Source organism: Lactuca saligna, chromosome 7 (genome assembly GCF_052625555.1).
Source record: "Lactuca saligna cultivar CGN05327 chromosome 7, ASM5262555v1, whole genome shotgun sequence".
NCBI classification, from domain to species: Eukaryota; Viridiplantae; Streptophyta; class Magnoliopsida; order Asterales; family Asteraceae; genus Lactuca; species Lactuca saligna.
This window is the reverse complement of record NC_136423.1, coordinates 31,616,668-31,642,213: the sequence shown is the minus strand read 5'-3', so window position 1 is coordinate 31,642,213 and position 25,546 is coordinate 31,616,668. Positions and strand designations below refer to the sequence as shown.

Below are 25,546 nucleotides of genomic sequence, written 5' to 3'. Positions count from 1 at the left end.
ATTTTTCAATAAGATAACTAACTTGTATTTTTTTCCCATGCAAGGATGTGCCTTTTGAGAGTGAATATGTACCAGAAACACAGAAGGACAATGAAAAAAATAAGGAGGAGAGTGACTATGAAGATGAAGTTGAAGAATCGCAGGAGGACAATGATGAAGATGGAGCTGATGATGATGAAAAGGGAGTTCATGATACTCAAGTTAGGGTTAGAAAAGGAAAACCTTCTAAATGGATCACTGAAAACATGTTGAAGAAAATTATGGTGGACAAGAAAGGAATAGGAATGAATCCAGAAAAACCTCTTACTTTGGATTAGATTGGTTAGGATTTAAGTAGTTATATAGGCTATTTGGGCAAATTTGTTAGGAAGTCATTTTTGGTAAATTTGTTAATATGCCATTTCTTTTGTAAACAATATAAAATATGGTTGCATTGTTAACACTTTGGCTGATTTTGGTATGGTTTGTTGATGTATAAGTTACATCCATTTTGGTCATTATGTTATGTTGAAAAACATCCTTCATTTGCTCACATCATACACTTACAATTGTACATTGCTCAAACAATAGGTATCCACAAAACCATTTTTCATTCAACAACATACAACTTACATCCAACTGTCATTTAAGTAATCAAGATTACATACATTGCCAAAAGTTTTACAACAACTTAAAATTACTTCAGCATAATCCACACAATCACCAACAAACACAAAAAAACCCAATCTTCCATTTTTCACTTTCACCTTGTACATGAACCTCTTGAATGTCATTGTTGTGAAAATCCATAGCTTCTTCCACAAATTATTCCACGAAATCATTGTGTACTTGAATGTCATTGTTGTGAAAATCCATCAACATGTTTCTGTACCAGTTGTTTGGTATTGGGGGATCGACCCAAGCAAAATACTTGCAATCTTTTTCCTCATCCTGTTATATAGGAAATAAAATCTAATTAGAAGAGATTTGAGATGTAATTAAAGAGGATTAAGGGATACTTACCCGGAAATTAGGGCAACTGATGAACCTCCTGCCACGGTTTGTTGGCCTCCATGATGTCCACTTACCAACGAGGTCTTCATAAAAGTATGTTGCTCTTAATGCTTGCCTTTGTGATCGAATATTGCTCGTGCTTCCTATTGAGCTTGAAGATGCCATTTGGTAGAGTTTTGCTTCGATGGAGGGTAAGAACAAGTTTTTTTATAGAGAGGTGGGTGACGGGAGGTTAGTGGAGGGTAATGAGGACGAGTCAGTTGGGATAACCGGCTAATATAAGGGTTACTGTTTTCAAGGATTAAACTGAATGTAATAGTCAATAACCTGTCATTTTTCATAAATTAAAATTAATTTATGACTAAATTATAAACTGATGCAAAACTTAAAAACTTTTTGTAAAATTCCCTAAAGACACGATTAAATCAATTGAATTCCCCTGTAAACTATTAATTTTTTATGTAGTCATTTTTAAAATACTTATTTAGATACCGTTAAAAAGTATATAAAACGAAATAAAATACCCCAAAAGTAAATGCTTGATTACAAGTAGAATTTGGTGGTCTAACAAAAAGTAGCTTTATTTTTTCTAAATGCTAGTGGCTTTTTCCCTTTCTTTAGTCCCCTAGCATTTCCAAAAGGACACATACCTCCTACTTTCATGTTAGCAGCTTAAAATCTGTTTTCTCAATTCTAGTATGAGGAGAGGGAGGAAGAATGATCACCATGGATAATAATAAACCAAATAAGCAAGAAGCCCCATCTCCCTTCACCAATAAAGATCATGATTCCTCGCCTAGAAAGCCTCCACTCCCCTCCGCCTCCGTCGCCGGAGGTAGCGGCGGAGATAGGTTGAAGAGAGACGAGTGGAGTGAAGGGGCGGTTTCGAGTCTACTAGAGGCTTATGAAGCCAAGTGGGTGCTTCGTAATCGAGCCAAGCTAAAGGGTCATGACTGGGAAGATGTGGCAAAGTACGTATCTTCACGCGCTAATTCAAGCAAGTCGCCTAAAACACAAACGCAGTGTAAGAATAAGATCGAGTCGATGAAGAAACGGTACCGTTCGGAGTCCGCCACCTCCGATGTATCGTCGTGGCCGCTGTTTCCGCGTTTGGATCTGTTGTTGCGTGGCAGCGGTGGTCCTCCGGTTGTAACATCTGGCGGCGATCCACCGTCGTCTTCGACTCCCGTTGCTAATAAACTTCCTCTAACGGTGTTTGAACACACGCCTCCGCCTCCTCCGCCACAGATGATTCAATCATCGATTCCGCCGGTCGCTCTACCGGTTCCCGTGCCGGTTGCAACTCCGGTACATCAAGTAATTGGACAGAATTCAATCGATTCTAATGGCCTCGATCGGGAGAACAAGGTCCGTGGAGTTCTTTCCATTTCTTTTAAAGTTTTATAAATTATATTGTATTTTATGTTCTAATCATTTGAAACTTCTAAGTATTTTTTCTATATTAAATGCAATTTTTTATTCATAGTATATTGGAACAAATATTAGATTTCTAATTAAAAAATAGGAAAAGTGTAGAAAAACATGACCTATTACATTAAAAATTCTACACTCTTGATTTTTGTGCTTGTTAAACGCTTTTTTATTTAACAATCAATAGGATGAAAACTGTGTTTTAATATTAGGTTTTTTTTATAGGGCTTTAAATAGTAAACAATTTAATGTAGGTTTATGCGTTTAACATGTGTTTTTTGGGCATGTATTAAAATCATGGAAGGTTCCAATAGACATAAAATAAGTTATATTTTTGTTAAAAAATATAAAAACTAATACCATTCATTTATGTTTTAGGATCAATTAACTTAAATATTCATATAATTGATTTTATACATCCGGAATTAAAATTGGAAAAACCAAGAACCACAAGTGAATTACACATATTTCGATTGAAAAAATGGGGATTGAGAGTTTTGCAAAGAGCTTATTCATGGTTTTTAGGAGCTTTTAACTTTTTTATTAAGAAAAAACTCGGAATTTTTTTTTTGTTGAGGAAAATTTAAATAGCTGTTAAGAGCTTTTAAATTTTATTTTTAAGTAGTTTTACATATTTGAAAGATAATAATTACTTTAATGAATAATATATTAGATTTAAGTTATCGACGCCTATGGAGCTATGTTTGTTGCTTGCCTAAAAGCAAACCAGTCCTCATGATTAGGCAAATAATATAAGGGTTCATAGGTCAATCCACCAACCCGTGAACCTGAATCTGACCCACGAACCCATATAATTAAACGGGTTAGATGGTTCGTGTCCAGGTTGATGTTTCCAATCTGCCAACCCTTGACACGAATAGTTATATGGGTGGTGTACGGGTTGATACATTCTGACCAACCATGACCAGTCAACCCGAACCCGACATGATTGTCACCCCTACTTGCTAAAGACATTTTTACCCATTCTTTTTTCTTTTTCAAAATTTTTTTTCTATATTTATTATATCTATTATTTAAAAAAAATTAAACAAGAAATCAAAACTCAAAAGAAACTAAAACCTAATATGGTCCTATCCATATTCCATCGTCTGCTCTCTTCTTCCTTTCTTTATCTTTTGTAATATTTTTATTAATCATGAGACCCCACAGCCCACACCCCTCCGTCTTCTCCTCCACCTCGTGATTACTCTTATCTATCTGTAACCAATCTGATTAATCTTTTGCACATTAAACAAGTGCAAATGATATAATAAGTATAATGATAATTTGTTGATGTAGATACGAAACCGAAACTTGTCATGTTCTTATTGGATTGTATGGTCATCAAATAATCTATTAGTTTAAGAGTAGGTTTGTGACCAAACCCTAAACCTACTAAAGCATATATATGGGGCCATTTATCAGTAACACGTCATCCTTTTTAAAAAAAAGAAAAGTTTGCTCACTTTTTATGAAAATTGCATTTTTTTTTTTTAAAAAAATATATATATTTTACATGATCAATCCAAATTACTTACACCTTTTAATTTAATAGGAAGATGATGTGGTGGATATTAAAATGAGCGAGAAAGAGATTAATCAAGTATCTGAAAAAATGGAAATTGAAACCGACTGTAGCACTCCAGCACTTTATAGCAACGAAAAAGGAAAGATACAGACGAAAAGCCAAAACCACAAGAATACAAATAATAGAAAAAGACGAAGAAAAGGAGAAAGAGAAAGTTGGGATGTAGCGGAGAGCATAAGATGGTTGGCTAAAGTGATGGTGAGGTCAGAACAGGCTAAAGTTGAGACAATGCGGGAGTTGGAGAAAATGAGAGCGGATGCTGAGGTGAAAAGAGGTGAAATTGATCTGAAAAGAACTGAGATAATTGCTCATACGCAGTTAGAGATTGCTAGGCTCTTTGCTACAAGCTTTGGTAAGACTGTTGATCCCTCTTTAAGGATTGGAAGGAGTTGAGCTGCCACAATATATATATACTTTTTATGTACTGATTGTTACAAGAAAACAACAACATTATACATCTATATGTAAATGTAGATGTAAGAGGTTGTTATATGATGTTGATGCATGTTTGTAATTGTATCTTATATTTATGGGAAATTACTTCAAAGATCCTCACAATTGTGGAAAGATTGTAGAATGATAAATGCAATTTGTTTATTGTGCTGCATTTCCTTATGGATAACCCGAATTAAAAAAAATGGACAAAAATAAATAAATTAAGTAGTTAAATGATGCGTTTATTTATTTATTTATTTTTGATATCTTAACTTGGTTACTTTTAAAGTAAAAACTTTGTTCACTATAGCTAACGGTTCCAAATCCCGTTATTTATGGAAATAAATAATAATCAAATGTAAGATGATGACAATTCATGATACGATCCAATAAAAGTACAGGATACAAAACAAAAATAGGATGAAATTGAAATTTGAATTCGTAAGTACAGGATACAAAACAAAAAAAGGATGAAATTGAAATTTGAATTCGTATTGTGTTGTGGTCATATTAAGTGTGAAAAATATGATGTGATGTTGTGTTGTGCTCAAGATTCGAAACAAAATCAACACGATATTAACACGTGTTTATTGTTTATCATGCTTTTCGTGTTTATCGTATTTTATAAGATTAATTTCAAATTAGGATTTTGTGTGCCACACGTTGCAGCGACGACAATCCGTTTTGTAAGTTGAATTTTGATGATTGTATTTATAAACAAAATCAACACAGTACACAGTCGGTATTGTTATGGGTAAAAATTAACTTATGGAATCTTTTGCAAGATTCGGAACAACTTACCGGATAAGATCTTGACCAACATCTTACTCAAGATTTCGTAGGCTAGTAACTAGTTCATTTTATTCTTTATTTGCCTACTTCTTTGATTCATCATGAATATGTCAATTAAGACTCGATCAACTCGGAATCTCAATAAGAAACACGATGAAAAGGATTCTGTCACTAAGAATCTCGGATCAGAAGATAAATGTCGAGATTTTAGCATGATTGTTACTATTTGTTGGAAACATTGGGAAAAAAAGATCGTTTTTTCTTGAACATGTATACACATGAACATGCTACTTTTTACTTGTAATCAACAACAAAGCTTTCAGATTGTACTCTTTCGATTATTTAATAAAAAACATCAAAAACAACTCGACAATTGTCGGCTTCCGGGGTTTTGTGTCGGATATATTAGTCAAGATCAATGACTTTCTTCATAATCCTCTTCTCTATCACTTACATTTTTATACTACATTCCGATCTCAATACCACAAACTTTACTAATTTGATTGGTATATTCTTAATACAATTTTTTAACCAAAATAGATACTACCGACTAACTTTAATATATAAAATTGAATGAAAACGTATTATATATGACCAAATTCATCCATACGGAACGTACATAAAGATAAGCACGAAAACGTAAATAAACTAGAATTTATATTGACACACAAAAAAAAATCGTATTATATGTGATTCGATTCATATGTAAAAAACATAGATAAAAATAAGCATAATAACATAAAAAAATTTACGTTGAAACCAAGACAAACTCGAATTTATATCGAAACATACATAAAAAAATTAAGGTTTGTTTTTAAAAATTAAGTAATTAACGAAAGAAAATTCTAAATTTACGTCAAAACGTTGACCACCGTATATTATATCAACACACAAATAAAAATAAATATGTAAAAAAATATTTTTTTTTCTAAGTTAATGAACGAAAGTTATTAAGTGAAATAAAATAATGTATACTACGGGGGTAAACATGAAAGTTTACAAAATGAAGGCGGTTAAAACGATATTTTACAAAGTTCATATTAAAAGGGTGAAAGTAATATTTTAAAAAACAATACGGTGAAAAATATAATTTTACAAAGTATTTAAAAATTAAAGGGACGAAAATGTCATTCCATAAAGTAGAGAGGTGTCAAGTATAAATGAAAACACCCACAAACATGTATATTAAAATATGGGAAATCTTCAGAAAAGTCCCAATATTTACGGAAAAGTTACACTTTAGTCCCAAGATTTTTTTTTTGAACGAAAAAGTCCTGAAAACCGGCAAAAATTTGCAGTTTGACCCTTTTTGACCGGTTGAAACCGGTACCAAACTAATTTGGGACTATTTCGTAAACTAATCCAAAATATTGGGATTTTTCAGTAAACAAAAAATATTAGGACTTTTCTGTAAACAAAAATATTAGGACTTTTCTATAAACAAAACCTTAATTATTATTATTGTTATTATTATAATTATTATTATTATTATTATTATTATTATTATTATTATTATCATCATCATCATCATCATCATCATCATCATCATCATCATCATCATCATCATCATTATTATTATTATTATTATTATTATTATTATTAAAAATATAAATAAGAATACTTTTTTTTGAACTTGTTATTATTAATATTGTTACTAATACATATAAATGTATTTAAATGAAAAAATAATATTAATGACATTGTTTAAGGGTGGAGGTGGAGGAGATGTTGCTGCCTTTAGCATTGAAATCATGCATGTTTGCTTGTATATTTTTACTTTTTATATGGCCATTTCACATTTGTTGTTATTGTTTTCAATTAAAAATAATAATACTTAACAATTTAAAAGAAGTTGCATATTTGTAAAATTCTTTATAAATAGTTTAAGTTAGAAGGATTTCTCACTTTGTATATAAAAATGTTTACAGTAGAAGGATTATTTTCCAAATCCAACAGATCCACTACAAACATCTACATAGGTAGCCCATATCAAAATTCAAAAATATTAATTACAATATCTTGTTCAATAAAAAGTAATAGGACATGTTTTTTGGATTAATACTTTTGAATTTTGAATAATACTTTTGAATTATTCCTATTACTTTTTGTTAAACAAAATATTGTAATTAATACTTTCGAATTTTAATATAGGTTACTTATGTAAATGTTTGTAGTGGATTTGTTGGATTTGGAAAGTAATTCTTCAACCTTAAACAATTTTATATACAAAATGAGAAACTCTACTACCTTAAACTATTAATATGCAACTTCTTTCAAATTGTTAAATATTAATATTCTGAATTGAAAACAATAATAACAAATATGAAATGACCATATACAAAGTAAAAATATACAAGTAGACATTCACGATTTCAATACTAAAAACATCACCATCTCCTCCACCTCCACCCTTAAACAATGTTATTGATAATATTTTTTTCATTTAATGCATTTATATGTATTAGTAATAATATTAAAAATAACAAGTTCAAAAAATAGTATTCTTATTTATATTTTTAATAATAATAATAATAATAATAATAATAATAATAATAATAATAATAATAATAATAATAATAATAACAATAATAATAATTAAGGTTTTGTTTATAGAAAAGTCCTAATATTTTTGTTTACAGAAAAGTCCTAATATTTTTTGTTTACTGAAAAATCCTAATATTTTGGATTAGTTTACGAAATAGTCCCAAATTAGTTTGGTACCGGTTTCAACCAGTCAAAAAGGGTCAAACTGCAAATTTTTGCCGGTTTTCAGGACTTTTTCGTTCAAAAAAAAAATCTTGGGACTAAAGTGTAACTTTTCCGTAAATATTGGGACTTTTCTGAAGATTTCCCATTAAAATATTACTAGTAACTTGCTTGTCACACATTGCAGCAACTAATCCGTTTTGTGCTTTGAATTTTGATAATTGTATTGATAAACAATATATGTCATTTTATTTGTTAGTAGATAAATATACACGGTAAGTGGAGTACCCACTAACTCCAATTCATACAGTCAAATTAAACGTACTATATGCGACTCAACTCATTACGTAGGAAACATACATAAAGTAACACAAAAACGTACACAAAATTTACGACGAAAAGTAAAGAAACTCGAATTTATACCAACACATACATAAAAATAAGTTAGTAATTTTTTTAAAGTTAACGAACATAATTTCAAATAATCAAAACGTATTATATATGACCCGGATCATACGTAAGAATGTACACAAAACTAAGCAGAAAAACACGAAAAAATAACGTCAAAAAAGTAAGTATTTTTTTCTAAATTCACGAATGAAAGTTCTAAATTTACGTTAAAATGTTGACCACATCTGATTTATATCGATACATACATAATAATAAACACGTAATAAATTAGTTTTTTTAAAGTTAACGAACGAAAGTTAATATATATATATATATATATATATATATATATATATATATATATATATATATATATATATATATATATATATATATATATATATATATATATATATATATATATCATGGACTTTAAGACTACTGTTCATTTATAAAATTTTATCTATTTATTTATCTACTAAACGGGATGTTACATATCGAAGTTACACTTGTTGCATTTAGGCAGGTTCCTAGTAGGGATGGAAACGTGTCAAGCTACTCGTGAGCTACTCGGGATCGACTCGTTAAAAGCTCGATTCGAAACCGATTTTAAACGAGTCCGAGCCGAGCTCGAGCTTACTATTAAGCTCGTTTATTAAACGAGCTCGAGCTCGAGCCTATGTCATTAAGCTCGTTTAGGCTCGCGAGCCTAAACGAGCCTATATATAATATAATTTATTATTATTTTATATATTAAAATAAAAAATTATTTGAGGAATTAGAGATTTAGGGTATTAGTAAACGAGCTCGAACCAAGTTTAAGCTTGTTTAGGCACGATAGACAAAAAATGAGCCGAGCTCGAGCCCGAGCCGAACTTGTATAATTCCTTACGAACTCGAGTCGAGCTTACTATAAGAAAGCTCGAGCTCGAGCCTTGTATAACTTAAACGAGCTTGAGCCGAGCCTGGTCAGGCTTGGGCTCGGCTCGGCTTGTTTGCACCCCCTAGTTCCCATCATATGGTTTCGTCGGCACTGGGGCAGTAGGGATAGTAGTGGTATGGATTGCCACAATTCGTTGTCTTTTGGCAGGCTCTTGAGTCAATCGACCCATTTTCTTGTTCCAGAACTTTCGTTTCTTGGCTAGTGCGCCTCCATTGTCGTAGGAGTTCTTAGGCTTGTAATTTAGGGAGTCTTTGCAGGAGCACACTCGTTGGTGTCCTTTATTGTCACCATGATTGGAACTGTTGGTATCGTTCCCGTTTCCGTTTGTATTGTTAGCTCTAAGTTGTGCCATGACGGTTGCGACGGCGGCTGCTACAGCGGCTTGGAACGTCGCGGGGTCTATTTGTAGAGTTGGGGTTGCGCCGGTACGCTGGTTATTTCGGTGTGGTGGCATGATTCTGTTGTATGGTATGAAACGAGTTCGTAAGTAACTATTGTCATTGCTAGTTGTATCCCACACACACACACACACACACACACATATATATATATATATATATATATTACATGTTTTGTAGTACGATTCCTAATGTTTTAACCAACATCATCCTACTGTACTTATGGTAGTAAGTAGTAGTAGGTATTGTACACATGTTAAGTTATTAAAATAAAGCATAGATGTCAAAACATTAAGTTGATTCGGGTTACATTGGTTTTGGAGGGCGTACCTTTGCTTGATTTACTACTACTAGTTGTGATAAAAGACACAATAAGCCTAAAACACAGTGTGAGTAGTGTAGTCACTAACTCACTAGGCTATACTAGTCTATCATATACCAAATGAAACACAAGGTGCCTTGCCATCTCACACATCTCATGAGTGGCCCCCTCTACTCTTTGTTTCGCTATGACTACCCTATCTTCAGCTGCAAGGATTTGTTGTCTCATGCCGGCCATCTCCTCCTCTAAGGAGTGTAGGAGGTCTGTATTACTCTCCTGATCCGTTTGTGGGTTCAACATGGCATCCATATGGTGTTCTTGTTCCTCATGGATGTGTCGAATTTTGCATTGTCGTGTTCCAGGCTTCGCCACCAATCTCCATTACCTCGTGATGGAGAGCCTGAACCCAAGTGTCTAGGCACACCACTCGTAGTGCTCGATCTATGGGGGTGCTAGGGCCCGGAACATGGTGTATTGGGTGCATTCCGAATGTAGATTGTCGTTCGTCTTCTCTAGCCCATGCATGCAGATGGTTTGCCCATTGTGGGGGTGCATCCAGGACAGAGGCAGATGTCAGCAACAAAGTTGAAGGGTTTTGAGCATTCTAACACTCCTAAGGTGTACATGAAACCCTAAATACCTTGGATCTATGTTTTCTCTATTATACATGCAAATATCAATTTTCCAAGGTATTGTTCTAACTAGCATAATATGAAGTACATATAATATAAATTCTAGTAGAATTACATACATCTTTGTTGTAGCTTGATTCCATGGAGCTTAAGAGCCTATTGCCTCAAATGTGACACCTTAAATGGTTCACACAACATCACCAACATCTTGGAATAACTTAAGGGAAAAGATTCCTATGCTCAAATTGGCTAGCCCTTATGTGTACACACACTAGTGCCAATTTCTTGAGCCATGGGGTCCTTATATATGGTGGCTATTAGGGTTACACCATGTAACTCATGTCTTTCCATATTCTTCATGCTCCATGGGTTAAAACCTCCATGGAGTATCCATGGGTTACTCCATGGGTTTAGCCCGACATGAAGAACTATGGATCATAAGTCCACATATTTAAGAATGAATGATTTACACAATCAATCCCCATATATTTAATTAGTCTCCTTTTGATCACAATATTAATTCCAAATTAATTCTTGATCAATACTAATTAAATAATATGATTTCATATTAATATATTAGAACTTATAATATATTAACAAATCATAATTATCCTTTTCTCACAAAAGTCTATCCAAATTGTTCCAATGCCATGCAACCCAAACAGAGCATGCCAATCGGGTCAAATACATACCAATTATAGTTATGGACTTAGAAACTAATCCAATAGTCTCCCACTTGGATAAGTCTAAAACTAGTATTGTGTATGACTTCAAAACCCGACTAGCAATTGTAGCTCTTGAAAGCTGTTGTCGAACTCTGAACAAATCAATGACGCGTCCATTAGATAAGGGATCATATATTCCTCCATTCTAGATATCATATGGACTGATACATGGATTATAATCATTCTCCCTGTCCATTTGTTGTTTCTCGATTTCCGATTTAGGACGACCGATTAATTGAACAAATCAAATCAGTCCTGGCTTGGCCAAGCACTTCGGGGTGTCATCACTAAATCATCGAGGGGACCACATATATCGCTTTTATCCCTTTAAGGGTTAAAGGAATGGATAAAATTCGACTCATATACTTGTTCTACTACTTGTTGAATCATACACAAAGGCACGTTTTATAACATCGAGTTACTAATGCATTTTCGTACAAACAATGTATAACCAACTCATAGGCAACAACTCATATCTCTAGGTTTGAAGCATATAAGATATGATCGTCTCATGATCACTCATGATAAAATCCATGAAGTGATTCAAATGAGCATGGGTTTAATCCAATACTCAGAACTTATGAGCACTCATGAATGTTGCAGCAACTCTTGCTATGTCCACTACCTTGGACATCTACAGACCAGCTTTATGACAGGCTTGATTCATATTTATTTCCAACATATGACTGACTGTGGATGGTTTGAATAACTTAGTCATTCAGGAAGAACGACCTAGTTATTCTGGAAGTCAAAACATGCAAAGTGAAACACAAGAATAATCGAATCCAATATGGTTTTAGAACTTATGAATATAAATAGAACACCTTTTATTTATCACCATAGTGATTACACATTATTCATTGCATACTGTTTCAAACTATTAACTTTATACTTGAATTAAAACAATATATGTCCCATGCTCCGAGCATGTACACTATGTTTTCTAAACACTAGTCATGCCATACACCAAGTATGCACACTATGTTTTTCCAAGCATTAGTTATGCCATACACCAAGTATGCACACTAAGTTTGTCTATGATCTTTACTTTGTGAAATAGATCGATTGAACAAAATTCCAATGATTCTTATTTCACAATCCCAAATCCTTACCGATAATGCAAGAATTCCAAATTCCTGCCATTTACCGAAATCTGTTAGATTTTAAACTTAATTGCGCTGATCCTCTTGTAATAATTATGCACAAAGTCACATATACTTGTCAACAGACATTACAGAGTATTTCAATGGAGATCATTCCATGGAAACGAAGTCTCAAATTCAAAGTACATTGCTTTGAACATCTTTCTTGCATTAAGTTTCTTAGTCTTACACAGATTTAATGAATAACTTACACCTATGGGAACATTTCCATATTTCCATTTTGACTATCACTTCTGAACAAGAGTTGCCTCTTTTCAGAATATGTCAAAATGGTCCTCTCCAAAAATTTACACCATACTTCCAACTGTCCCTGAGCAACCAATCTTTGGTAAACCTTAGATTATCTTCGACAATTGCTTAATCATTTTAGTCATATCCGATTCTAGACTTTTCCCCTCTTAATGCCCTGAGCATTTCGAAATTTAGAAAGGATGAATATTATAGCACATGCAATCGATCCTATATCCGAAGCATATGGGACACGATTCATGATGTCTCACATAAAAACATGATACTAGACCAGTCTTTTTGCTATAATATTTCTATTTCTATTTACCAAGTTCTCATAATTCAGATTATGAAAAGAGATGTCGTAATCATAATCGAATTTTAAAAACCCAAATAATGTACCCATATATAGAATTTCCTTATGTTGAGCCATTCCAACATAAAATTCATATATATATATATATATATATATATATATATATATATATATATATATATATATATATATATATATATCCTTGACTAAAGGTGATTAAAACCGCAATCTAAGCTTTTAGAATAGAAATGAAGTATAATTTCCTCTCCCTTAAGTACATCAAAACAAATTTTCCCATTGAACTTTTGTTTTTCTATAATTAACATTGCTAACTTGCAACACTTATCATAATTATCATGCTCCCACTAATATGATGATTATTAACATAACACTTATGCTCCCAGTAGCATTGACATGTACTCAGAAATCAATTGGACTTCTAGAAATCACTACTTTATTGACTTTCTTACCAAAGTTCAGACTTCTGGTACGAGATGCTTTGATAAAAACTTTAACAAAATCATACACCTTTCCTTAGACAACACACATATGTGTCTAAACAATGTTAGAACTATGAAAAGGGATGACGTAATCATAGTCTCAATTGGTTAGACCTTTGTCATTCCTCACAAGTCCATGTTAGTGTACCGGTTAACCACACACGCTCCACTAACGACTTTGAGGATGCAAATATCACAATTGCTATCTACCTAAAATCTACTTAGTGAAAGTTTTTCCTCGCCATCATTTTCATGAATCGGAGAGAAACCTTATGACAATTAGATTTTATGGTGTTTGTGTTCCTATCCATGTGAATTTGTCAAAACCATAATCTCAAGACATGGTTAGTGACAAATCCAAACTCATACGGATTGAACTTGTGTAGTCTTAACTTCTTGCCACCTGGTAGCACAGGGGTCTGCCATTGCTTCCAAGTTGTTATGCAACCAATTGAGAACTCTCAGAACTCGTATGTAAAGTCAACTTTAATTGGAATGGGCACATAAATAGGAATATGTCAACACGATATGTTATAAAACTCAAGTCGTGTGCTAGTGATAAACTATATGTTTTTTCTTCTTGATTAGATCTAGAAGCTTTTTCAAGATCTTTTAGACTCCCACTGTCCTCTTGACATATAAGACCTACTTGTCAAATTTTCAAGAGATAGTGCAAATTCTTTATCAAGACAAACACTTCACAAAATTGATCTTAGTTGGTCTTTGTTTTATCCAAAACATCACAACTTACCAACTTCAAATGTACAAGAGCAGTACACATTTTACTCTTACATTTGACACGTGTTATAAACCTTCTTTTAAGATATTTCACTCAATTTCTTGGAGTATGACTCTAAGATTTGTTTTGAAACGAATTATGACTCATCTTCTTGATTAAACCATTTCAGCAATTCTTGATTCCTCTTCTTAGCCATAGGAATGCACTAAGATGTCCTTAGAGAACCAATTGTGATATGGTTTCTTAATCATTGAGACGATCACAAAACATGATACTAAAGTACTCTGCCATCTTTTCAGATTTGACAAACTTTAATCCTTCTGCCTAATTTGATTCTTCTCATTCGTCTTGCGATACATCGAAACTTTTCCAATGTTTCAGAATTATACTTAAACTGGTAAGTATGACCGTATTTACTAAACTTTAGTAAATAATGATGAATAATCTTATCGATGTTTTGTGGTGTACTTGAACAGTGCACAAGAATGTGTACTCGATCCCTTAGTCCTTCACTTAACTCACATATACATGTGAACAAGGAATTAGTCTTAATTTTCCAAAGCTGAAAGTTCTCATTCATCATACTATACAACTTGCATGATTCCAAGTTTCGGTCCAACTGAGACTTGGGTGATGAGAATCTTTCCTTATTTGGTAAATTCAGACACTACAATAAATGAAAGAATCAAATTCATATTTCCATTACTGCTAGAAACATATAAACATCAATTTTCCATCAAAGCCATTGCAAGGAGATATAATAAAATAAAACGAATTTTTATTTATTTATAAAAATACGGAAAAACTTTTTCCTTACAATGCAAGTTTAAAAGAAAACTATGCTATTACATATTATCTAGCAATCTATTATAACTCCTAAGTAGTAGCTTAAGAATCCGATCTTCGAACCATGCGATTGAAAACCATCTTCGCGATCAGATTCAACATACTCTTTCTTTAAGTGTCCTTCCCTTTTCTTGATTCTGCCAAACACCAAAATGTAACCGAGTCACATTTTGTATTAAGAATCATAAATAAGGAACTTAACAGGGTTAGATAGGGGATTTACCCGAAGCAGAATCAAACTTTCATACTAGACCTTCTATCAGATCTTTTAGGTAGTTAGGGCAGCTTTGCAACCAATGCCCCTTCCTTTGGCAATAGAACCATATAGACCCTTTGCGAATGGTACACATGACTATGTAAAACTTAGCCTTTCTCTTTAACATTTGGTCAACCGAGTTGACTATAGCCGATCCCTTTCCATTGGGAAGATAATGCTTTCTGGATTTCCAATGTCACCAATTGTCAATGTCCATGGTAGTTTGGGAAGTTGATCTACTAATAAAATTTTTGCTTTACCAGAGCTCCAAATCATTCCTGATTCAGCAGCATCAAGCAAATAGATATGATCATTAAGGGTCATGTCATAGTCTTTTACATAGTAGTCCCAAAATACACTCACTATGATACTTAGAAAGTGATTGAACAACCAACTTTCTCAAGATTTTGACACCCAACTCTCCCGACTTGTCAATATGTGACTTCATCTCCAAGATGTGAGTACACATAGACCTTGCTTGCCAATAGGGCTTAAGTGACCTTGAACTTGTGGGATGGGGAGAAAAATTTGAGGAATCGAAGTATGATTTCCATGAACCAGTCACGAGACATCATCTTCATTAGGAAGCCTTGTTCCAAGAGTTTTGGGGAGATCATAATTATTTGAACCAGACATCTTTTAGAAGATATTCAAGATAGTTGATTTAAAGTCCTTAATATAACACCCAACATGAAATATTAAGGCTATGACCCAACACAATATTTTATAACTTGAAAGAGGGATGTCGTAATCCAAGCTATAGAATATTTGAAGGTAGGCGAATGATGATTCACCAATTTCCACCATGAAAAACGAAATAAATTATTAGGTTTTAATTGGATTTGAAACTCCTAGATTATTTGAGATTCATTGAACTTTTCAATGACATGTTTCAATCTCGAGTGTGCCCTTCAGGTTTTGTGATTGGGATGCCGAGGATCACAAAACAAGGTGTGAAGTAACCATGCAAATTATTTGGTACCCTTAATGTATTACCCCTCAATCGATGTGCATGTTAACCACATGCGCTCCGTCGATACTATGATAAACATTAAGTTACCCTTTGCCTACCTTGTTAAATCCAGCTAGTGTGCCGGTTAACCACACACGCTCCACTAACTGACTTAAGCAAATTGAAAAATGTAATTTCATGGGTTAGCACCTTATTCACATTTTCCTAAAGTAACTAAGAGTGGGAATTTATAAAAACATTTAGTTACTTTATATTCATCATACTTTTAGTGAAGATTTAAAGTCCTTGTCTTACCCGTTCCGCTAACGCCCCTCCACCGATCAAGGAAGCGGTGGGTGAGAGTGGACACTCATTAAGCTGCCATTTTATAGACAACAACCTTATACCCCCTATAGACCAGCTTCGTGAATGAGGCATACTAATGGTAAAACGACTTTTTCTTATACATATATAATTATTATTAAACTTATAATAGTATAAAGTATAAGGGTTGAATTTTAACTTTTAAAATTTTAGGGGTTGGAACTAAAGTTTTTAAAGGGACTTTACATGTTTCAAAACTTGAGGGCAAGTTTTATAACTATCAAAACTTTTCATCTTTCATAACTTATGAGTTAAACGGTTTATTAAAATGAGAGACTTTTCATTTTATGTAACCTATGTGTTTCTTTAATGGAATTTAAAAGAATGACTTTTGGTAATCCATAACTTGAGGAAAAATTATGGATTCCATTAAAACACATAATGATCAAGAATTAAACTAACAAACAAGTTACAAATAATTCCTATGATCTTCTAAACTCATAAGTTCATGAACATGCATATCAATAATTTCAAGAATAATAAAATTAACCATATAAAACTTGAAATTTTGATAATAGGTATTGAAAATGAATTAGTATAACCATCACACCATCTAAAACAAGTTTTATATGACCAAAACAGTTTAGGGTAATGTTTCTAGTCCATTTCCAGCAGCAAAAGTTGAAAAACTACAATCTGACAAGCCAACTCGTTGAGTTGTTTGAATATAGGCATGGACTCGTCGAGTCCCCCCCATGGACTCGGAGAGTCCACTGTCTAGACATCTAATTTTTAGAGTTTTTCAGCAAGTTTGCATCAAATATCAAGAAAACAAGCGTAGGCTCTGATACCACTGAAGAGTTTTGAGCATTCAAATGCTCCAATGGTGTACATGCAACCCTAGAAACCTTGGATCTATGTTTTATCTACGATACATGCAAATTTGTTTTTCCAAGGTTCATAACCTATCTAGCATACATGGGGAACTCTTAAACATAAAAGTTAGTAAGAAATACATACCTTTAGTTGCTTGGATTCCTTGAGAACCTTGTGAGCCTAGCACCTCAAGTGTGATGCCTCAAATGTCTCACACAACACCAAAATACACTTGGAATAACCTTGAGAGAAATCAAACACTTCTAAAATCGGCTATGCCCTCTTGTTCTCACTAGTGGCTGATTTTGGTTGCTTACATATTCCTTTTATAGTGTGCCATAAGTAAGGTTTCACCATGTAAACCCTAACTTGACATGGCTCTTCATTTCCATGATCCATGGGTTCAAAAATACCATGGAGCATCCTATGGGTTTTAGCCCAACTTGATAACCCATGGAGTATTAGCCTACCTTACAAGTAAGGGTGATTTACACAATCAACCCATATATTTAATTAGTCTTCTTTTGATCACTTAATTAATTCCAAATTAATTCTTGATCAATACTAATTAAATAATATTATTAATATATTAGAACTTATAATATATTAATAAACCTTAGGTGTTATTTCTCTCATTTTAGTCTATGCAAATGCATGATGCCATGCAACCAAATGGACCATGCTAATCGGGTCAAGTACATTCCAGAAATAGTTATGAACTTAGACACCTAATTCAACAACATCATCCCCCTGTTAGATGGAATTTCATCCCGAAATTAGCTTTCTTAGCAGTACTCCTGGGGTTTTGCTCTTCTGATTGGCAGAATACCCACTCGTAGGTCTGGGCAACTTTGTCCTACTGCTCATGATAGGATTCATACCTGGTCCATCTATCATCATCTCGTGCATAAAAGTTGTATATAACTAAGATTAGTAAGACGGTCGGATGTGTGACTCTTCCCCAGGTCCACAACCAAACAAGGAACAGGAGATAGGGCGGAAACACACATAATAAATTTGTGTAATCATAATTATATACCACCCTCGCATATACACTCAATAGTGATAGGTGGGTTGTATTTGTCCATAGCCTCTATTCTTGAACTTGATCTACTGGACGAGTGGTAGTTCGGAAAGGTCTGCTGAGTATACGGTGTTAAGGTTTTGGAGGGAAAGGTACTCCTCGCATGAGTAATCTGGGGTTTAGAATACGAGGTAGAAGATTCTGAGGTCAAGGTCAGGATGTTGTTACGAATGACGAGTGTTTCGTGAATTTGACGGTTAAGGCGATGGAAACATATGAACTTAGTATGGTGAGGACCATGCCAATCCATGACGAATGATGATAACAAACTCTTTACATGAACAAATGTTAGGCCGATTTGAAAGATACATTTGTTATATGACGGTGTATCCCGAGTGTGTTCGAAAATGTACTTTGTGTAAACGTTCTAGTGCTTTTTTTTGTTTTCCCATTGATATTACCACTACCACAAATTGTACCGCGATGAGCGAGTACTAATAGTGCAGTGTTTTGATAACTAATGTTGATACTCTATATTATGATCCTCCTCGGTACCTCTATGATTGCCTGGCATATACAAGTTATGTATAATTAAGATGAATAAGACGGTCAACTGAGTGACTCTGCCCTAAATCCACAACCAAACAAGGAACATGAATTGAGATGGAATCACTCACACTAAGTCTACAAAATCTTAGTTACGCATAACCCTGATGTATATACTAAGCCATCATAGCTTCCTGAACGGATCTTTAGTTCTCTCATGAATGTTGTGACTTGTTCATATGAGTGAGTTATTATAATTACATTTAAATATTTCCCCAAGTTTTTATCGTATATGTATATATATATATATATATATATATATATATATATATATATATATATATATATATAAATTAAATTTTAAAGTATTTCTTGTTTAGAGGACGTACCAAAATCTCAAAAGCGGGATTCCTTGCTGCTCCTTTATGTCTTGTCCTTAGTTTCCTCCTTCTCCTCAGTCACCTCTCTCTGTTGGGCAGTTTCTCTTGGCATGCCCCATTTCACCACATGCATGGCATACCTGAATTATACCTGTAACACCGAAAATTTTCAAAACAAAATTTTCAATTTTTATAAAACATAATTCCATTGATATTCATTAAACAACCATTTTAATTATCCAAACAAGACAATACAAAATCCCAAGATCATGATATCAAGCTCCGAATGTGTGTGTGTACGGATCAAGCCGGCGTCTTCCCGCGGTCGTCACTAGTACCTGAAACAATAACATCAACACTGTAAGCGCAAGGCTTAGTGAGTTCCCCAAAATACTACATATAACACATATTAGCCACTCGAGGCTATAACTCTGTGGGTCCGTGCACCCTAACTCTGTGAACCCTCAGGTTCTAACTCTGTGAACCTTCCGGTTCTAACTCTGTAAACATGCACAACATCAAACACATAGAAGTAATGCAGTACAACACATAACATACATAGCATACAAATACTCTATCACATAACTCTGGTTACCTACTCAAGGTAAAGTATAGTGAGAAGACTCACCTCGCGTGTCTCGGTAAATCGTAAACCTGAAATCGCTAATCACTCGACCTGTCGAGCTGTCGTCCCCCTATAGCACAATACACCTCTAATTAACACTTTCCCCACTGGGGTTGACCACACTATAACAAGTCAATCTAGGTCAACGCTGGTCAATGGTCAACGGTCAACTTTGACCGGACTCGGCGAGTACCCAGGCGACTCGGCGAGTCTGGACGTGTACACCAATTTCCCTGGAATCCTCCCTTGACACGTCGAGCATTCCCTCAACTCGACGAGTTCCACCTGGCACGAGTTGTGGGGCCACCACAACTCAACTCGCCGAGTCTCAAGAACAACTCGGCGAGTTCAGTTAGACTCAGTCCACCTGTCCATTCTGACTCCCCCTTGACTCACTGAGTCCACCTTTCCCAACTCGGCGAGGCCACTCACAGAGTGGTCGGGCAACATTCATGCTACTCGCCGAGTCTGTTCTTCGGACTCGGCGAGTCCATGCCATGCACTGACTCAATCTTGCTCTAAAGGTCAGATCCAGTTCATTAATCCATAGATCCAGTCCCTCCAAGCTCATTTAGCACGTAAAGTTACAATCTTGATGCACATACAACCTTTATATGACCATATATGATGTTTATGACTCAAATACTACAACACAAGGCTAAAGACTCTATTGTCACTCATAAAGCTTGATGAGTGAGGCTCTCTGGACCTCTATGGATCCAGATCCATGGCCTCAACTCAAAGAGGGAACCAATGGGCATCAAATCATCCCATAAATGACCACCACAAGCCCTAAATTGCATCATGCTTCACTAAACAGAAAATGGTCCGAGATAATACCTCTAGAGTGATGATCTAAGCTCCAAATCCACAAAATAGCAACCTCCTTTGCTTCCTCTTGCCTAGGGTCTCCTTCTTCTTGCTAGATAACACACACAAGATCAAGAATGGCTCCTTTCTCTTCACAAATAGCTCAAGAACACAAGGGTCACTCACTGAGGGTTGGGTGAGCACAAATGACGACCATAAGGCCCTTTAAATAGGCCTCAAACCCGGAGATTTAGGGTTTCATTACACAGCGCAGACTCGCCGAGTCCATATCCTGGCCTCGCCGAGTCCAGGCGCGCACCAATGTTCAATTCCGCGTCTCTACTCGGCGAGTCTGAGCTCCAACTCGTCGAGTCCCTCTCACAATATGACAAAATTAGATTTACAAGATACCTGGTAAAATCCGGATGTTACAATACCAGCATCGCTGGTTGAAGGGATGTGTTGAGTCGGAGTTCCACAAAAGTGAGATCCTTCGTCATTCCTCTCTGTTGGACAATCCCTCTTAATGTGTCCAGATTTGTCGCACTTACTTGAAACAAGACAGGTTTACTTGGGAGATTTACTTGGGAGATTGGCCGTGTCAGCGCCTTGCAGAAACGGGCAGTGTCCCGCTTACTGCTGCAATTGGTACACTGCACCTCTCGACAAGCTCCGTTGTGGTGGTAGGTGCATTTGTCGCCCTTGGAAGATTTGCAGCATATCGTTTGACGAGTTTTTAGTGGCAGGTGAAGTGCCAGATGTTGTGACTGCTTTCGTGACAACAGGGGTAGCCACGGGCTACCATCTCTTGGTAGAACCTTGAGCCAACTTTTTCCCCCTTTTTTTTTCGAGAACCCCCGTTTCATGTTCTTAGGTTTTTTGTCTGGGGTATCCTTGTCACCAGACACTAGCGGGTTCCCTTGATTGTTATTGTGATTAGTATAATCGGCACCGCTTCCGCTTCCACGGACATTATTAGCATTGAGCTGTGCCATGACGGTTGTCACAACAGCTGTGACCGCAGCCTAAAAAGTAGCGGAGTCTATCTGCAGAATTGGTGCCTCGCCTGTTGGTTGGTTTCCTCGTTGTGAAGACATGATTCTGTTGCATGGCGAAGAATGATCTCGTGAGTAATGATGGTCATCACTAGTTGTATTCCAACATATTAAATATACTTAATAGTTTCACGCTTTGCTGAACTATTCTCAATGTTTCTGATAACATTCATGAGATGTGTCCATGGTAGTGGGTAGAAGTAGGTTTTGTATGTGTGATATTTTAACTAAGTTATCCCTGGTCTGAGTGTATCTGGTTCTGACTTTCATAGGGTTCTGAAAACAATTAATAATGGGAGTCTATATGAAATAAACTCTATGAATCAGAAGCATCTATCCTCGAATGATTTTCTGTGAATTGAATAACTGATACTGGTTACATGAAAAGAAATAATTTTAACACATAGTGTGAGTAGTGAAATCACTAGCTCATTAACTCAATTAAGTTTATTATTTATTAGTGTGACGTATGAAACATTTTAGGTTCTCTGGCTGATCCTTCTTTGAAAACTTCTCGTGAACCTACTCTTGTTCCTCCTTGACTCTTATGCTGACCACTATGAGGAAGTGGTTACATCTATCAGGGTTTGTCGTACGAGAATGGAAGTGTCTAAAGAATCTATGAGGTTAAGTGTAACATTATGGGGTGATCCTTACTGGGTCCTCCTATAATTGCGCAATATATACAAGTTGTATATAATTTAAGATTAAATAGACCTTCAAATAAGTGATCCTACTCCAAAACCACAACCAAACAAGGAACAGGTAGTGAAGCATAGATCATAATTTCTAAGTCTATAAAATCTCAATTATATAAACCTTGGAAGCATACACTTCGGAATCATAGACCCACCAGAAGGGTCCTTTAAATTCTTACATAAGTTATTTATAGTGCCTAAAAGACTCCTATATTAATTTAATGTAATGTACTTGGTATGTTTTAAACCTGTTGTTGTCTTGTAGTATCATAAAATACTCTTATAGTATTTTAACTTTCATGTTCTGATCTAGAAACCCCTTGAATAGAGCTAGGCAAGTTTAAAGACTGTTGCAACACCACATCACTCCCAAACACATGTCAGTTACATCTCAAATGAATATAGTTGATCAGACTATATTGATCCTAGATATGATTACATAACTATCCAGGTTTGACCGCATTGTTCAACCTTTAAATACTTCTCTTATGTTCTTCTTGTGATACTTGTTCTAGTATTTATATATGTATAAGCATGTATGTATACTTTTATAAAGTATTGTTATATTTTTGAAATATAATATTATCCAGAGCACTTCGTCCCCATTGTATTTATAGTTGTATATCTTTTATCGGTTGATATACTTAGTTCACTATAAACAATGTTCTGATACCAATCTGTCACATCCTCAAACCGGAATGATGGAAATGTTCGGGGGCGGAGGATGTCCTGTTTAGTATCACAACACATGTATCATAGTAATCATAGTAACAAACAACCATTGTATTAATATTAAATTGTTTACATGTAGTGATTCACAAAAGATTGAATCCAAAAGTAAATAACAAAACAAGACATGAAGCTACTATATTTCATCTTCTGAATCCCAATGCGCTTACCTGTCTACTAGTTTCCTGAGAATACAAGTTATTTTGAAAGAGTAGATCAACATTAAGCTGGTGAGTTCATAAGTATTTTATTGATGTAAAGTAAACTGAAAGTTGTTTTTAGAGAAGTTCGCCCGTTCCTTTAGAAAATCCTATATCTTCTGATGTGATCATTGAAAGTAAAACTGACTTTACAATTCCTTCTATGAGTACTAAATGGATACAAGTTATATACAATTTAGAGTAAACAAACAATCGATTGTGTGAATCTGCCCTAAGACCACAACCAAACAAGGAACAGGGAATGAGGCGGAAGTCACACATCCCATTGTTTGTTATATCTTCATTGTATATAACCCTGGTGTATTCATTTGGTACTTACATAGTTAATTGTAATAGTTCCTTTATTTGATAAAAACATTATTTAAGAAAAAACCTTATTTCCTTTAGTAAAAATAGTACCCACAATAGTTCCTTCTATAATCACTTAGTTTATACTGGCTATATATAATCTAATATCGAACGGACAGTTAAATGGGTGAATCTACCCTAAGCCCACAACCAAAAAAGGAACAAGAAGTAAGGCGGAAAGCACACATCCAACTACCTATCAGATATTAATTATATATAATCCTGATGTACAAACTAAGGTATTATAGTATGAACCACTAATGGTCCTTTAAGTTATACTGGTTTAATAAAACCGATTAAACCCTTTTTCTGATAAGTTTATAGTTTAGCCTACTAAATGTTCTAACTGAAAAGTATGTTTTTGTACTAGAAAACGATGTATTGTATTTGTATACTATGACCTGGCCTATACCTGGTACTCCTTATGATTAGTTGGTGTATACGGAATATATATATATATATATATATATATATATATATATATATATACTCCTTATGATTAGTTGGTGTATACGTAATATATATATATATATATATATATATATATATATATATATATATATAGCTAAGATCGAATAGATAGTAGACTGGTTGAATCTGCTCTAAGCCCACAACCTAACAAGGAACATGAAATGAAGAGGAAAACACCCATCCTACTGTCTGCCGGACCCAATTCAAAAGCTACATGGTGTACCTGTCTTACTGGTTCCCTGAGAATACAAGTTATTTTGAAAGAGAGTATCAACATAAAATGCTGGTGAGTTCATAAGTGTTTAGTGTCATTTAATAATTTAAAACCCTAAAATGTTTGTGTTAAAACCTTGAAAAGATTGTAAAGTTTTCCCAGAAAATCCTATATTTCCTGCTTATAATGAAAGTAGCCTTCTACCCGAGGCCCAATTGTTTTACATGTTTGTTCTTGTATAAAAATGTAATATTTGCGTATATACTTGAAATAATATGGAGAAATATAGTAGTACTTTATATCTGAGTAAGAGTATGTTTTCTCCCATTTGTTACTATCATCTATTAGAAAAATAGAATGTTTTATCTCAGCAGTGACACTACTGAATATGATATGATAAAATGAAGACTCGTGGTCGTATTAAATGTACTATACTCCTTGGAGAGTCTTATTTCCTTTAATTTCCGATTTGGTTAATTAAAGGTTTATATGAAAATTACTTGTAACCATACTGATTGACGGCTGAATACCTGACGACCTTCTGGCATCTTAAAATAGTAAGGTGACATTTTGTCACCCCTTGGCCTTACCGGCTGGGACTGTAGCTAGCAGTCGGGGTGTGAGAGTGTTTGTCTCGTACAAATCTATACACATGATGCCCACTCTCCCTCCAGGAGACTCTGGTTACAAATGTGATACAATAATGAGTTGTTGTATTATGAAGTATTAGCTCACATTAATGTTATAGTAGTCTAGTGTTTGTATAGTATGTTCTAGTGTATTGAATGTTCTCTCTGTAGTAGTGTATAGTATGCTCTCTTAGTTTCTCATCATAGTATGTTCTTTCTGTTTCTCATAATAGTAAGTTTG

General features: G+C 34.5%; 1 protein-coding gene and 1 long non-coding RNA gene across 2 annotated transcripts; one reads left to right on the top strand and one right to left on the bottom strand.

Annotated features, from left to right (window-relative positions):
* Positions 1-571: 571 nt before the first annotated feature.
* Positions 572-1,524, bottom strand: LOC145004517 (uncharacterized). Its single transcript, XR_013662395.1, has 2 exons — positions 1,003-1,524; positions 572-930 (listed from the first exon to the last, which is right to left on the bottom strand). It is a non-coding gene; the product is annotated as an uncharacterized LOC145004517 (long non-coding RNA).
* Positions 1,525-1,580: 56 nt separating this feature from the next.
* Positions 1,581-4,570, top strand: LOC145004516 (sequence-specific DNA binding transcription factor). The gene is made up of 2 exons (XM_078963452.1): positions 1,581-2,361; positions 3,980-4,570. The coding sequence occupies exons 1-2, from the start codon at positions 1,711-1,713 to the stop codon at positions 4,403-4,405; spliced, it is 1,077 nt and encodes a 358-aa protein (XP_078819578.1). The 5' UTR covers positions 1,581-1,710; the 3' UTR covers positions 4,406-4,570.
* The last annotated feature ends 20,976 nt before the right edge of the window (positions 4,571-25,546 follow it).